General features: G+C 40.1%; 1 protein-coding gene across 3 annotated transcripts in view; it reads right to left on the bottom strand.

Moving 5' to 3' along the window:
* ILRUN (inflammation and lipid regulator with UBA-like and NBR1-like domains) overlaps nt 1-17,877 on the bottom strand; it is a 119,249-nt gene that overhangs the window by 73,855 nt on the left and 27,517 nt on the right. For all 3 annotated transcript variants that reach the window (XM_082639756.1, XM_082639755.1, XM_082639757.1), the window contains exon 2: nt 5,706-5,860. In XM_082639756.1, coding sequence (XP_082495882.1) covers nt 5,706-5,860 — 155 coding nt within the window. The remainder of the gene's footprint in view (nt 1-5,705; nt 5,861-17,877) is intronic.

Here is a 17,877-nt window from a genome sequence, read left to right on the forward strand (position 1 = left end):
GGGTGATGCAGGGAAGGCCACACATCACACTGAATCTGTAGAACCTAAGAATGATGTTGGAAAAGAGCCATGGAAATGAAGCTCAGGCCCACATCTTTGGAAGACTGCTTTCTCTACTAAGAACACGTGCCCATTTGCACTTGACCTTTTAAACTGACATTCAAAGTAAAAATATGTCTGACTGTCCCCAGTTTTTCCATCGAGGAAAGAGGATGAAACTTTCCATTGAGGAAAGAGGAATCGTTTCTGTATAATTTTCATTTTAGAACTGCTTTTTCCCTGATGTATGACTTTTCTTCTGGAGTCCCTAACAATGAAAAGATTGAGGGTCAAAAGACTGAAAATAAGACAAAGGAGTCAAGTGAAAGTTTCATTTTCAGGTTCAAACAGTAGTGGGGAAAATATGAACAGTGGGCCCTGATAATAGTACAATGACCCGTTGTCTCAGGGGTGATGACACCAGCAAGAGGTGCTTGTAGAAAGAATAGGAATGGCAAGACAGAGAAATGGCTTTGGCAGGAATGTCTTTCCCTCCTTTGGAAGTGGCAACAGTCTTATTTGGTTCCCACTCCTGTACACCTATTTTCACGTAAACTAACTCAAATGAGAAATCAATATATTGACTTCTGACCAGTCATAGGTAGGCACACAGTGACTAGATGTGATCTTTCCTGTGAGTCTCTCCAACAGACTCCTTTTTACTATATACAGAAAGCTCTATATATCTTTTTATTGAGATACATACATTCATTATAAAAGCAAATCACCATGAAAAGCTGGACATGGAAGGACTTTCAGCATGCTTGAAACTCATCTCCTAACAGCACTCTAGGATTCCTCAGTACCTTGTTCGTGAAGTGCCAGGCCGGTTTTGATATACTTGATGGTTTACTACTGAAAAAGAGAACTGGAGAGAAAAGCAACCAACGCTCTACTGCTGAGATCTCAGCCCCATAATGAATGGCACCTGCTGTGGCTCTTCGATTTTTAGGGGTAGCAGATGAAGGAGTGGTCGCCATGTCTGTCAGACCCTCTTTAAAAAAAGTTCTGCCAGCAAAGTGCCCTCTTAAGTTAACACTATAAAGGGCAACTGCTGCTGTGGAAAAGGTTGTGGATGATACACTGGCAATACATGAAAATTCTTTTTTTTTTATTTCTGCAGTCTATGGCCTGGCAAAAGCATATTTGTCTTAGTCAAGAATAGTAGCAGTTGACGTGAAGTACCTTGGAAAATGTCAGTCTCTTCAAAGACCAAGATCCAAGAGGAAAATTAAACTACTATTATAGGGCTGAATTCACAATTATTCTTTAAAAGACACACATACACATGCACACACACACACAGACACACACATCTATAACAAGACAATGTTTATATGAAAATCCAAGAATGTGTCTGTTTTCGAACTTTAAAGAAAACAAGGGAAACCAAGACTGTCTGGGTGTGGAAAATACTTGGCTGTCCTAGGCAGACAAGCACAAGCAGCTGAGACAGTTGGATCTCTCACCTGTGCAAAAGAGGGAGTACTGCTGTATTCCCAGGATACTGAGTTAGTTGGTAAAATGTTAAATGATTAACAATTATGAGGCTATGGTCCTGATCTTTTTAGTACGTCAGACCCTATTGATGTGGTACTTGGAGAGCCTCTTGAAAAAACTAGAAGAGTTATACACCATCAACTCTAAAGTGTTAATCTGCTATAAAATGAAGAACCAATCATCTGCCTTCTGAGAGTTACCAACAGTTTATTATGACATATAGTTCTTACAGCCCCCAACTGTCAGGTCAGGGAGTTCTGAAAAGGTCACTGATACTGGCTCTTGATACAGAAGGAAGGGAAATACTGATGAGCTACTTGGCCTACCAGGCTAAGCATACCGGAAAAATCTGGATTTGAGAAGTATAACACAATAGCACTTCAAATTAAGTCTGTTACAACTGGCTTAATGTGGGGGGGGTAGACATATATAAGAAAAGAAAGACTAATCTGTGTTTTATGACTTTCCAAGTTAAGTATTGCAAGCACACATATGACTAAGGCTGTGATTCTCCAGTTATCATGGAATATAATTTTATTAAAAAACATAAAAAGTCAAAACAAAACAAGAAACCTGTCATGCGGCAATTCTGAGATGATAGAGAGCATGGCAAAAACAAAATAAAAGTCCATCAGTTCCAGAAAGTCTGAGACTTACTAGGTATAAGTGATTATAGAAATAGTTTGGAGACAAGGAACATCCAAAGAGCAAGACAGAAGACAAACCTCAGTGAAGACCCCCTCCCTCTTTTTTTAACCCCTGTAGCTTTAGAGACTGCATTTCAAATTAAGCTACATGCAAACAGGGACCTTCACTGATCTTGTTGCCATTTTCTTCCTGTACCTGATAGAGTGACTGGAACATAAGAAACTTAACTATTTTAAGGAGTCAAAAGAAAAATGGAGGGAACAGTTGTTCTTTCTCAAGTTTCTTTTTTTCCCTCAACTGTTGTTTCATATTCACTTCTATGTAGTTTAGAAAATAAAGATGACTCTGAAGTCACTCTCTCATATAACAATCATAACTACTTCATTAACGTCAGAGAAACACCAGAGTTATAATATGCTTAGTTTAACACTCACCACAGCTGGACAGCAGAGCATGGCTGTAATAACTGAGAAGCTGTAAGTGCTGGTAAAGAGAATTGCCTCCTTTCATCTTCAGAGGGACAGTTTCAAATTTTCATTTTAAACTCCAACTGTAAAGTTTCCTGGTCATGTTTCCCAAACTTCTAAAACTTACACAGTACCAAAAGTTTGGATCCTGGGATTCTGCATCTATGTCATTAAATGTCTCACTTCAGTTTTTCTATGATCTGAATATAAGGACTTAAACAATATTAGGTGTTTAATTTTAAACAATGTGTGACATTTATCTTCTTTGGGGAAAGTGCTGGGACAGCTATATGCAGTTCCTATCAATCTCATCTGTTGTAAATTTGAATTCCTGGTATGCCTGAAACATGACAGTAGAGAAGCACCGTGAAAAATTATTTATGAAACTCTTTCAGTGAGCACTTATCTCTTAGGGAAGGTTATGAATGAGAGTAAGAGAGCCTGAGGAGAAACAGCTAAGCCCTACCCTACTTCTTTTTTTATTGGCCACGCCATGCGGCATGCAGGATCTTAGTTCCCCAACCAGGGATTGAACCCGTGCCCCCTGCATTGGGAGCGCAGAGCCTTAACCACTGGACTGCCAGGGAAGTCCCAGCCTACCCTACTTCTTTGTGTTACCACTCTATTTCCAGAAAAAACCCAGGCCAGATTAGGATGACGCCAAAGAACCAGTGCCTGTGCATGCTTTCCTTATCTCTCTCTTTAATAACATATACCTGTCACTTAATTATGTGAGGCCAGTTTCTTCTTAATCAAATGGAAAGCGTTTAGTTTACAGACACAAAACTATTTTACAACTGATGGAACGATTTCCAGAAGAATAAAAAACCTACCTGTTCCAAGTACCTTGAAAGGTAAAATCTCTAGCAACTGTTGCCCAGTTTTTCAAGAGGTGCACAGGAACAAAAATGTCCTTTTACAGGAAGAAGGGCTGCAGACCCAGAGACTGTTTTAAACTGGAGTTACTACGCAAAAGCAGGAGGAAAAAGAGCTAGCCCCACTAGAACAAATTTTCTCCAAGTCAAGGTGAAAGGCAGGCTCTTTGGGGTTCTGATTTGACATTCTCGCCATTTTATATCAAACCCTTACAATCTCCCATTAACCCAAGGAACTGTCTAGTGAGTGAGTAGATATTTCAAGAGGCTTTCTGAAATATAAAATGGTTATTTTGCAGCAAGATGGTATTTAAAACATTTCAACAGTACTCTAACAACTTTCAATATTTAAAAACACTATAAAGAACCCATGGAAAGCCAGACCATTTCCAGTGTTTTCACCATTAAGTAAACAAGGTCTTGGATTAATTCTTTTAAATAAACAAAACTTTTAATAAGCTATACTTTCTAAGCAAACGTTACTCATTTTAAAAATTCATGGCTAGGTTTCAGAAGCATTTTTGACCAGTAACACAGATTTTAGTAATTCACATAAGGAATATGATGAATAAAAGCTGACCTAAAGAGATTGTTTTAATATCTTTAAAAGCAGACAACACTAAGAAAGGTGAGAAAGAAATTAGACAACGTAAAGATAATCAAACTTGGAACAAGAATTTCAAGAAAAATAGAAAAATGGCTGTTTTCCTGTATTACCATGTGCCTCTCAAACTAACAATGCACCACACTGTTATAACCAAAAGAGAAAAGAAGCTAATGAAACTTTACAAAGCCACTGATGTCCCCAGTCATCTACAACACTGGGTCAATCCAGATTATGTGCTTTTGCTCAGTGACACACCAAACCTTCATCCAAGGTAAAGTTACTTCCAAATTAGCCAGAAAAACTAAGAATAATAATTTGGTACATCAATTATTATATAAAAGGCTAGCTTGGCCAGTCTCTCCCCATCACAAAAGAACTGAAGTATAAAGAACTGAAAAGTAAACAGGGTCCAATAAAAGGTCACTTTCATAGGTTTGAGTCCCCAGAGTTTTATATCATTTCACATCAGATTACCTTACTAGACACAGTTCCCCGACACCAACAAACTTTTAGCTAAATATTCCTTTTGTCTAGTTTTCCATCTCTTAGAATTTCTTTTGTAAATCCTCATTAATAAGGAAGTTAAAACATCCTCACCTAGTCAGCATAAATTGTTACTGGATGAGACAAGAAATACTAAACTCACTCAAATTTAAAAAGTCATTAGAAAAGAATTTAACAAGTAAAAGGTGATAATAAACAGTTACTAGATACATATTCAGATACTATTTTCAAAGAACTACGGTTAACTTATGTTAAGTCAGCAGTATGTCAAAACAATGTTTTTTAAAAAAAGCAATTTCTCAATCTTTCCATCTTTTCTATTCTGAGCAAATCCCTACACTTCTTACCCAATTTTTCAAAGTGATATTAACATCTCAAATAGATAGCTCAATGAAAATTTCAGATACAATCATCCTTGTTGTTGCAAAGAAATGAGCTTTCAAAAGAGCAGATGCTCACAACTCTACCTTGTTCCATTCAAGGATGCACCTCCTCTAGCTTGCTGGAAATAACTGCAAGATTAATTAGAGCAGAAATAAAATGATGGAGTAGAACTGTACAGGTGGAGACAATACCACCACCACACACAGGCCTAGTTCCTGGTATCAAAAGAATATTGAGGGAGGGTTTCCCTGGTGGCACAGTGGTTGAGAGTCCGCTTGCCGATGTAAGGGACAAGGGTTTGTGCCCCGGTCCGGGAAGATCCCACATGCCGCACAGCGGCTGGGCCCGTGAGCCATGGCCGCTGAGCCTGTGCGTCCGGAGCCTGTGCTCTGCAACAGGAGAGGCCACAACAGTGAGAGGCCCAAGTACCACAGAAAAAAAAAAAAAAAAAAAGAATATTGAATTGTGTTTAAATGTCATCAAGACCTAAATTCTTCCTAATCTAGGGAGTATTTTATTGGTGTTTGGGTCATCATACCAGTACAAGAAAATTCTACATCATGTATAAGGAAAAGCTCAGAGTTACACAATCACATAATTTAAGCTAAAACACTTCCTTATTTCTTTTAACTACTAAGAAAAAGAAAACTGGGCAAGGAAGATTGCTTTTTATACATTTACCAGAATTTTGGATTCGCCATGTTTTTATAAATTGAGTATCAGGAGGTATCGACTCCCCTTCTCCTATGGTGACATCTTCAACAAAGGACATAGAGGGCACACTGATGTTTGGGCTCTCAAAGTCATAATAGGCGCCAATTGCTGCTTGTAGGTTCCTACAAATAAAGAGAAAAGGCAAAAGACTTCAGTCCTCTCCAGAGCATATTATCCTAATTGTCAAACAAAAGGAACCTATAGAACCCATATATAGACAGTATATAGATGGCTCCTGGTATGTTAATCTTCAGAGTCATTGATTCTGGCTGAGGAACAACAGGAAAAACGCCAGGACCAAAAACTTGTGCATCACTTTCTTCCCAAGGTACCCACATAGCAAGTAACAAACATTATTAGCACCATCAGCAACAATGTGAGGAAATCCCCCTCTTACCCACAAGGACAGCAAGTATGAGTAAGGAAGTCAATTAAAAGAGAGCTCCTCTGCATCTGTGACTAAAATCCAAAGAAGCTCCATTAAAAAAAAAAAAACCTATTTATCTATTTTTTTAAAAAAGCAATACATGCACATGATTCAAAGTTTCATACAATGAAAAATACCCATCTTTTCTCTTCCTTCCTACACACACACACACATACACACACACGGGTAATCATTTATTCATATTACTTTCTTAAATACTCTTCCAGAACTTCCTTATGCACATACAAGCAAATGATATACATTCTTATTTCCCCTCTTCTTACACAACTGGTAACATATTACACACTGCCCTTTGCTTTATTCCCTTAACACTGTATCATGAAGACATTTCTAAGTCAGTACACAATGAATATCCTCATTGTTTTTTACGGCTGTATCCACTGTATAGATATATCATTATTTAGGTAACCAATCCACTTTTCTTTTTTTTTTTTTTTTTTTTTTTTTTTTGCTGTACGCGGGCCTCTCACTGTTGTGGCCTCTCCCGTTGCGGAGCACAGGCTCCGGACGCACAGGCTCAGCGGCCATGGCTCACGGGCCCAGCCGCTCCGCGGCATATGGGATCCTCCCAGACCGGGGCACGAACCCGTATCCCCTGCATCGGCAGGCGGACTCTCAACCACTGCGCCACCAGGGAGGCCCACCAATCCACTTTTGAGTTTGCTTCCAATCTTTAATTCTTCCATATATAAGCTTAAGCACACATAGTTTAACATACAAGTGCATCTGTAGGATAAAGTCCTACAAGTGATACCGTTAGGTCAAAGGGCATATATTTGTGGCTTTAATCAATATATCTAAACGTCCCTCAATAAAAAAGTTACATACTTAATGAATGCTCCCACCAAGAAAGTATGAGAGTGTCTATTTCCCCACTTGCTCATCAACAGTGTTTCTCCAACATTTTGGAATTTTGTCGATCTGATAGGTAAAAAATAAGATCTTGGTGAGGTCTTAACACCATTTTGTAAATAGTGGTGTTCTTTATTTTGTTTTTTAAGATTTATTTATTTATTTAATTTATTTTTGGCGCATCAGGTCTTAGTTGCAGTACACAGGATCTTCGCTGAGGCACGTGGGATCTTTCGCTGTGGCGCGTGGGTTCTTTGTTGTGGTGCGCTGGCTTCTCTCTAGTTGTGGCATGTGGGTTTTCTCTTCTCTAGTTGTGGTGCGCAGGCTCCAGGGCACATGGGCTCTGTAGTTGTGGTGCGCGGGTTCCAGAGCATGTGGGCTCTAGTTGAGGCGTGCAAGTGCCGTAGTTGTGGCGCACGGGCTTAGTTGCCCCGCAGCATGTCGGATCTTAGCTCCCTGATCAGGGATCGAAGCCACGTCCCCTGCATTGTAAAGTTAATTCTTTACCACTGGACCACCAGGGAAGTCCCTGGTGTTCTTTTCAATTACTTATAAACCCCCTTAAGTCAGAAGGAACTACCAAGCACACAAACCAGAGTCCCTAACTGAACAGAATCACACGACTGACAGCTTGGTTCTTCAGTGCCAGAGACCAAAGGCCGCTAAGGGGTTTAAGTTAGCTGTGTTCATTAAAGATCAAAGAAATTGTCGGTAATTACATTAACCATTTCTCTTATGGTCTTCCTCAAACTAGTGACATCATCCCCAGTCCCCACAGAATAACAACATAAATAGCATTTTTCTAAACATAACCCAACCATAAGCCAATGGATCCAGTGGGTTGTTTTTAATTATGTATAAACATAGCACGAAATAAGCTCTGACAGTACACAACTGTTCAACAGACATGCTATTAACAGCAAATACTTTTCTGCTGGGGGCCTGCCTGCTCTTCCAGGTGTTTGCAGCTGCCAGAAAGGAAGGCTATATTTAGAGCAGCTACCTCAGGTCAAGCCTCATGCAATGGCGGCCTGCAGTATTAGTGAGTCATGACTGGAATTACAACACCACCAACTGCTGGCCCGTCATGTGTGTGCTAGATAAAATTTACTTTACATGGAGCAGAGCTGGGCCAGGGTCCAAACTGTGCCTGTTTACTTGACCATTCAATAGGAAGGCTTAGACTTCAGTTTTTCCGGCAACTTCCTTATCTAGCTGACACTGATCTCAAGTGAAGAATATGTGACTGGTCGAACTTGGGGATGCCCAGACCCTACCACCCGCAAGCAGACTTAGGAGTACATCTGGAATCAGCCTTACACTTAGGGATCAGAGATAAAACAAGGGAGAGAGAAATAAGCCTAGGTTGCATTTTGTTCTTCTGAAACTTTTTATAAAAACCAAGTGGCCACTTTTTTATAAAGATAATTTTTCTGCCAAAGGTCTCAGGCAAACAGCCTGAATTGTCTTCTGTTCACTTGGCTGTAAAATATGCTTGGGAGGGAAGAGACTATTTGTGCACTCAGGACAATTGCCAATGCTCATCCTCAGCCTGTGTCATATTTCGCCACTTGGCTCTGCCTGATATCAAACAGGACTTCGAGACCAGCACAGGAGAAACAGTAGCAAGTGGAAAAGTCCAGCTACCCTACTTAGGCAGATCCATCCCCCTCCCAAATCTCCTTTCACACATTCCAACTCATCCCACAGCGAAGCCAACAAAACTGCTTACTTGTACCTGTATTATACAGAAAATTCAACCAGAGAAAGATTAAGGAATACTTTTAAAGCCCAAAGTGAAACTGAAAGTAGTGAGCTGGACTCCTGGCAGCAAGAAGAAGTGAAGGATGACAAAGCACAATCATTTCCCAAGTACAAGGCGGAGAGAAGACATTACTCCGGTGGTGCTCTAACCCATCAGGCAGGTACACAGCTCCTCAGCACTTGGACCATTTAGATCACTGCCTCACAGGGCCAAGGAACCGCAGGAAAAGACTAAACAGCTCCTATTCACAGTGTGAGAACAAGCAGACATGATAGCATGTATTCCTGTTCAAAACAACATACCCAACTATTCTTAGCCAATAAAAAACTCTACATGAAACAGAGCTGGCTGAGGAGATGGGAAAGGGAGGACATTGACTCAGTATTCAGCCCAGCCTGGAAGTTTAAACTTCCAGGTTCCTTCAGTGTTTTTGCTCAAGAAAAGTTTTTACTCTGATTTTAAATAGTTAAAAGTGCCCTAAAGAACAAAGGGAGGCAGTGTTAATGGGGGAAAAAGGGCACAGGCAAAGATGGATGATAGTGATGGTTATATAACATTGTGAATATACTTTATGCCATAGAACTGTGCACTTAAAAATGGTTAAAATGATAAAATTTTATTTTACTTTATTTTTTACTGACGTATAGTTGATTTACAATGTTATGTTAGTTTCTGATGTACAGCAAAGTGATTCAGATATATATATATTATTTATCATATTCTTTTCCATTATGGTTTATTATGGGATACTGAATATAGTTCCCTGTGCTATACAGTAGGACCTTGCTGTTTATCAGGTGGTTTGTATCTGCTAATCCCAAACTCCTAATTTATCCCTCCCCCACCCCCTTTCCCCTTTGGTAACCATAAGTTTGTTTTCTATGTCTGTGAGTCTGTTTCTGTTTTGTAAATAAATTCATTTGGATCATATGTTAGATTACACATATCGGTGATACCACATGGTATTTGCCTTCCTGACTTACTTCATTCACTTAGTATGATAATCTCTAGGTCCATGCATGTTGCTGCAAATGGCATTATTTCACTCTTTTTCATGGCTGAGTAGTATTCCATTGTATATATTTACCACGTCTTCGTTATCCATTCATCTGTCGATGGACATTTAGGTTACTTCCACGTCTTGGCTATTGTGAATAGTGCTGCTATGAACATGGGGGTGCATGTACCTTTTCAAATTAGAAGTGGAATTGCTAGATCATATGGCAACTCTATTTTTAGTTTTTTAAGGAACCTCCAAACTGTTTTCCATAGTGGCTGCACCAATTTACATTCCCACCAACAGTGTAGGAGGGTTCCCTTTTCTCCACACCCTATCCAGCATTTGTTATTTGTAGACTTTTTAATGATGGCCATTCTGACCAGTGTGAGGTGATAACTCATTGCAGTTTTGATTTTCATTTCTCTAATAATTAGCGATATTGAGCATCTTTTCATGTGCCTATTGGCCATCTGTATGTCTTCTTTGAAGAAATGTCTATTTAGGTCATCTGCCCATTTTTTCATTGGGTTGTTTGTTTCTTTGTCATTGAGTTGTATGAGCTGTTAGTATATTTTGGAAATTAAGCCCCTGTCAGTTGCATTGTTTGCAAATATTTTCTCCCAGTCCATAGGCTGTCTTTTCATTTTGCTTATGGTTTTCTTGCTGTGCAAAAGCTTTTAAGTTTTTGATTAGGTCCCATTTGATTATAAAATGGTAAAATTTTAAATGGCTTTGTTTGGAGGCAGCTCCTAACCCCTGGCTGTGGGGCTTTGAACAAGTGGTTAAGCATCTGTGTCAGTTTACTCATGTGCAAAACTGAGTTTTTTTATTGTAAGGTTGCTTATATTTTTTATTACAAAGTTGGGTGTTATAAAGTTGGCTGTGAAGACTGCATGAGGCAATGTGTGTAAATGCCAGTGACCTAGGTTGGCAGTCATTCATTCAACAAATATTTAATTAATGAATCCATGTGCTAGGCACTCGGCCTGGGTCTAGGGATAGAACAGACAGCAAAACAGAAAAGGGCCCTCTCCGTTACAAAGCCTAGCAGACTGCAACAAACCAGGGACACTCAAAGAAGCGTAACTGCAACTACCTCTCACACTGAGGCTTATCAGTCCAAGGCAGCTTTTCTATCTTGGGGTAAAAAAAAAAAAAAGGGCTTGGTGTACAATACAGTTTCAACTGCACTGATAATCAGGTTAACCTGATTTGGAGTAGAAGAATCTGGTGATGCTGACATGTGTTTCCTGATGAAATGCAGTTTTATAACTAAGAAGCAATATTGTCCAACCTTCATTTTATAGATGAGGCCACAGATGCACTGACAGGTAAATAACTTGCCCCAGGCTAGACAGTCAATTATTAGTACAACTCAGAACCACATCTACTCAAAGGCATAAAGCTTTTACCTTACCCAGAATTTTCCAGTTTTCTACTAATGCTCTGAACATCTGATTTTCTTAAGAACGTATCATGAATTCTATAAATGAATTAATTGTAACTTCTCATTAAACTGAATTCCTGAAAGTGGTCAAATGCCTAATCTTGTATATATTCACAAACACAAAACATTTATTTTTGTACTATTTACACAAACATAAGTCAGATTGACAGTCTTATGAAGAAAAATCATCTATATACTGAATATACAGTCAGGAACATAATCCCAAAAATACGGGGGTAGAAGAAAACAGTTAAGAAAACTAGGAAATCAGAATAAAGAGGGAATGCCGAAAGTCTAAGTATTAGCTCAGATTCTCAGCAAAATAAAATTAGACACCTTCTCTTTCCACTCTCTGAACAAGTAAGAAACTCAAAAGGATCCAAATTGTTTATAAGAAAAAAAAAACTATCCATCTAATTTGGACATAAATTAAAATGGGAAATCAGAATAATGAATCAATCTAGTTAAGCATGAACAGTAGCATCTTCAGGCTTCAAGCAGTACCTATCCTGAACTTCAAGAAGTTTCCCTCACCTGTGGAGCACCAATGATACTGCTCCTAAGGCACAAGCTCATCAGGAATCAGAAAGACCTCACTATCTTTGAATGACTGAAAATACCTGATTAGAAAAAGGATCAGCAAAACAGACGTCAGTTCTTAGCCGGGCTTTCCAACTTCCACCCGGGCTTTCCAACACCAACATCAGCAGGCATGTAACACGGAAGACCAAAAAAAGAGGCCAAAAAACGTGTACTTGTGATATTTGTGAATTTTAAGGCCTGAGAAGAAACTGAGAATTTCATTAAAACAAACATGAACGCAGGTAGGGAACAGAAGTTGGGCTAAAGAAGACTTAAAATACTTTCAAACCTAAAAATTAACTAATAGATGATATTACTTAATACATGAACACAGTAAGAAGAAAGAAAGAACTTGTGAAAGATTTCATTAAGAGGAGCAACAGAGTTCACACCAGTATTTACCCACTTCTCAGAGCCCTAGCAAGTCCAAGATTGTTTCTTCCTCTTCTTTTCCTGGCTATTTACTGATCCAGTAATTTTAATACTTTTTAGAACTGGTCCCTCTAACTAACATCAGCAGTTATACCTTTTCCAAAGAGAAAGTAAAAAACTAGCATTCTGCCATGAAAACCCAAGGTGGTGGCACTGTTCTAGATTTAAAGAGAGGGTCCAGGGGTTAGGTGCTTTCACTGCTGTGGCCCGGGTTCAATCCCTGGTCAGGGAACTAAGATCCCTCAAGCCTTGTTAAGCAACCCCCAAACACAAAAAAATTCAAAGAGACATAACAACCAAATGCAATATATGATCCCTGAGGTCCTTGAATGGATTCTGATTCTATATACAAAAAAAAAGGTTATAAATGATACATTTGGGAACAACTGAGCAAACTTACAATATGTACTGGATATTTTTTTAGTACTAAAGAATTTTTGTAAATTATCTTAGTGTCTTACTATGTAGTTATGTAAAGGAATGTCCTTTTTTTTTTTTTTTTTTTTGTGGTACGCGGGCCTCTCACTGCTGTGGCCTCTCCCGTTGTGGAGCACAGGCTCCAGACGCGCAGGCTCAGCGGCCAGGGCTCACGGGCCCAGCCGCTCCGCAGCATGTGGGATCCTCCCAGACCGGGGCACGAACCCGTGTCCCCTGCATCGGCAGGCGGACTCTCAACCACTGCGCCACCAGGGAAGCCCGGAATGTCCTTTTTTTTTAGAAGCATGCTGAAATATTTAAGGATGAAGGGTTGTGATGTCTATAACTTTCAAATGATTCAAAAAATTTTTATATAGAGAAAACAAATTATGGGAAAAATGTTAACCACTGTTGTTGAATTAGGTGGCAAGTATAAGGGTATATAGTCTGATTCTTTTAAAATTTTCTGTAGGTTTGAATAGTTTATAAAAAAGGTAAATGAAAACAAAAACAGAAGAAAGAAAAGTATCTTTTTTCCCACCACTGGAAGATACAAAAAAAAAAATTAGGTGCAAAGAATTACTTCAGCCATCTAGGGAACATTAAGGAACCTATTGGGAACCTCAGGAGACCTAATGAGGATGAGGCTGACATGCTGACAATGACAGATCAGAAAGAGAAATAAAATTGCTGTGTCCTTGATGATATAGTTGAACCACTAAATTAGGCAACCCCAGAGCCATCTTACGTTGGGTATCGCCGTCATCTGAGAAAATACAATTGGCTCATTGTTTAAAAAGTGGGCAGGGGGGGCTTCCCTGGTGGCGCAGTGGTTGAGAGTCCGCCTGCCGATGCAGGGGACACAGGTTCGTGCCCCGGTCCGGGAAGATCCCACATGCCGCGGAGTGGCTGGGCCCGTGAGCCATGGCCGCTGAGCCTGCGCGTCCGGAGCCTATGCTCCGCAATGGGAGAGGCCACAGCAGTGAGAGGCCCGCGTACCGCAAGAAAAAAAAGAAAAAAAAAAAAAGGGCAGGGGAAGGGGCAGATTTTGAGCCTACACCAATTTGACACTGGCATTATAGAGTTTAATTTCTGAGTGCCTTTGGTTGTGTCAAAATCAAACTATTTTTCCTCTTTTAAAAAAACTGAGGTGAAAGTCACATAACATACAATTAACTACATACTTTAAAGTATACAATTCAATGGTGTTTACTGCATTCACAATGTTGTACAACCACCACCTCTACTTTCAAAACTTTTAAATCATCTCATACCCATTAAGAACACCACATGGGCTTCCCTGGTGGCGCAGTGGTTGGGAGTCCGCCTGCCGATGCAGGGGACACGGGTTCGTGCCCCGGTCCGGGAGGATCCCACATGCCGCAGAGCGGCTAGGCCCATGAGCCATGGCCGCTGAGCCTGCGCTTCCGGAGCCTGTGCTCCGCATTGGGAGAGGCCACAACAGTGAGAGGCCCGCGTACCACACACACACACAAAAAAAGAACACCACATATCGGGCTTCCCTGGTGGCGCAGTGGTTGGGAGTCCGCCTGCCGATGCAGGGCACACGGGTTCGTTCCCCGGTCCGGGGGGATCCCACGTGCTGCGGAGCGGCTGGGCCCGTGAGCCATGGCCGCTGAGCCTGCGCGTCCGGGGCCTGTGCTCCGCAGCGGGAGAGGCCGCAGTAGTGAAAGGCCCGCGTACCGCAAAAAAAAAAAAAAAAAGAACACCACATATCCATTAAGTAATCATTCCTCATTATTCCTTCCCCCCCATCCCCTGGCAACTACAAATCTGTTTTCTGTCTCTATGAATTTGTCTATTTTGGATAATTTATATAAAAGGAATGACACCATATGCAACCTGTGTCTGGTTTCTTCCACTTAGCAGAATATTTTTGAGATTTATCCCAAATGGTAGCATGCTGATCAGTATTTCATACCTTTATATGGCTAAATAATATTCCAGTATATGTACATACCACATTTTGACTATCCATTCATCTGCTGATGGGCATTTGGATTGTTTCTACCTTTTGACTGTTGAGTAATACTGCTATAAACATTCATATACAAGTGTCTGTGTGGGCATATGTGTTCATTTCTTTAGATATATACCTAGGAGTAGAACTTCTGGGTCACATGTAATTCCATGTCTAACTTTTCGAAAAACCACAAACTGTTTTCCACATCAGCTGAACCATTTTACATTTCTACCAACAATGTACAAGTAAAGTGTTCCTGTTTCTCAACATCCTCACCAACACTTCTTTTCTTTTTTTTATTATAGCCATCCTAGTGGGTGTGAAGTGATATCTGACTGTGGTTTTGATTTCTATTTCCTTAATGACTAATGATCTTAAACAACTTTTCATGTACTTGGCTATATGTATATCCTCTTTGGAGATACGTCTATTCAAATCCTTTGTTCATTTTTGTGACTGAGTTGCTTGTCTTCCTATTGTGCAGCTGTAAGAGTTCTTTATATATTCTGGATACTAGACCCTTATCAGATATATGATTTACAAATATTTTCTCTCATTATGTGGACTGTCTTTTCACTTCCTTGATAATGTCTTTTGATGCATAACAAGTTTTTAATTTTGTTGCAGTCTAATTTATCTAGTTTTTTTTGTTGTTGCTTTGACTCTGACATCAAATCTAAGAATCAGTATCCCAATCCAACATCATGAAGGTTTATCCCTATGTTTCTTCTAATAGTTTTATTGTTTTACTTTTATTTAGGTCACTGATTTTCAGTTAATTTTTGTATAAAGAGTGAGGTAGGGGGTCTGACTTCATTCTTTTGCCCGTGGTTATCCAGTTGTACCAGCACCATGTGTTAAAGAAGATGAAACATTTTTAAGAGAAAAAGAAGTTGGACAGACTCTTGGGTATGAGTAGGATTCTGCCCCATGGGTGATCCTAGCTAGCCTCTGGGGACACTTCCATGGCAAGTGCAATAAACGGCAAAGCTCAGACATGGGAAACTGAGTGGGAGAACAAATTGAGACATGCACTGTACCTCACCATAACTCTCAAGTATGGTATGCTTATGCTCTGATCACCCTAAAAAATATATTTCTTATTCCCAAACACAGTTTCTAGGACTGAAAGAACCAACAACATTTATGCTCAGAATCAAACTAAATTATCAGCACAAAAACGTTTTCCCTATCTGCCAATCAGTAAGTATATAATATTTACAGCTTTTATATTTCTTTTCTTTAAGTTTTCACTCATTCATGCTCTAGGTAATAGAAACGTAAAGATAAATAAGACAAAGTCTTTGCTACCAAGGAACACAAAGTCTATTAAAGAAAGATTTAGAAACAAGTAATCACAATTCAATGAGGTAAATTTCAGGGAAGAAATATAACCAAGGACTACAAAAGTACAGAAAAGAAAATACCTTACTCAAACTTAGGAATTCAGGGAAAGCTTCATCAACCAGGTAACATCAAAACTGTACCCTAATGAACTGGTTAACCACCTAGAGAAGGGGGTGAAGGGGCATTTCAGATAGAGGGAGATTATATGCAAAGGCACACAGACGTATGAGAATCACGAGAACACCACAAACTCACCAACAGCCAGAAAAAGACAGGCCTGACAACATTCAGGTCCCTGGTTCTGGCTGTTTCTGAAGCCCAAATGAATTGTTAACTTAAGTTCTAAGATATTCCTGTATCCTTATTAATTCTCATTTTTATTCAAGCTAGTTTAAGACAGGGTGGTGTTCACCTCCAGTACAGTCCTAACTGATACAAGACTAAGGTATTGCTAAAGTTAAAAATCCACAACGCATAACAAAGTCAAGGGGACTTCCCTGGTGGAGCAGTGGTTAAGAATCTGCCTGCCAATGCAGGGGACACGGGTTTGAGCCCTGGTACGGGAAGATCCCACATGCCGCAGAGCAACTAAGCCCGTGCGCCACAACTACTGAGCCTGCGCTCTAGAGCCTGCGAGCCACAACTACTGAATCCCGAGCGCCTAGAACCCATGCTCTGCAACAAGAGAAGCCACCACAATGAGAAGTCCGCACACAGCAACAAAGAGTAGCCCCCACTCGCCGGAACTAGAGAAAGCCCGCAAGCAGCAAGGAAGACCCAACGCAGCCAAAAATAAGTAAGTAAATAAATATTTTTAAAAACAAACAAACAAACAAAAAGTCAAGGTGAGCTGGAGGAAATGGGTTCCCCTCCACCTGAGCTTAGCAAGGCAGCAGTCCTTATATGTAGCAAAGCAACTGGTTACACTCCATATGCACTCCAAAGCTAGATGGAGCTTTTGGAGCTTGGACCATAAAAGGAAATTGCCCACAGAACACTCTGCAAACTTCAGTAAAGTTTTTCAAGACAATCCAATCTGCAAAACACAACCCAACCCAATCTAGCTTTCCAGAAAGAATATACGACATACAAGATAAGAATATAACTTTCTGCCTAAAGCCAGAGATCTGAAACCTCTAATGGTTAGATAATTAAGAGACTTGCTGAATTTCAGCACCTGAACTCTCTGCATCACTTAAACTGTGAGACACTGATGAATACAATGTAGATAGCCCCTTTCAAACACTTCTCCCAGGATCCCCCAAACTGCCATCTCCTCCCCCCTTCATTATAAAGCATATCTAAAAGAAACATAGCTGGGAGAGGGGAAGTTTAGAGGGTGACATTCCACAGAATATTTGAGAAAACTCTAAATCCAGAATTACCCATCCATGCCCTGAGTAGAGACCTATAACCTGGAATGATAAGCAGAGCTAAGGGACCTAACCCCAGTCCTAGCAATCCTTTTCAGCAATCTTGGAGACTAAAATCTAATTATAATATTATTGGAGTTGGTTATCTATCAAAGGGAATGTCCAAATATGAAGTGGATAAGCAATGAACTTAAGCTTTAAAGGAATTCTATCATTGGGAGCCTATAATTATTATACCCCTGGTCAAGCCCTAGGTCCCAAAAGTAGCATCGTATTGGAAGGGAAACCTAAAGCAGCATGGTCCTTATAAAGGAACTCTCCCACCCTGCCCCTACATCTCCTGGGCTCCTCTCAAGGATGGTCATGAAGAATATCAGACACAGGAAATCTTTCTGGGGGAAGCTAGGCCAAGGCCTTCAGTTCTCCACTGATGAAATGAGTTAACAGGTGACCAGGAGACTTGCTGACTGTATTTTACTGCTCCTGCCCTAC

Source organism: Mesoplodon mirus, assembly GCF_964341445.2.
Source record: "Mesoplodon mirus genome assembly, chromosome: 12".
In the NCBI taxonomy this organism is placed as follows: Eukaryota; Metazoa; Chordata; class Mammalia; order Artiodactyla; family Ziphiidae; genus Mesoplodon; species Mesoplodon mirus.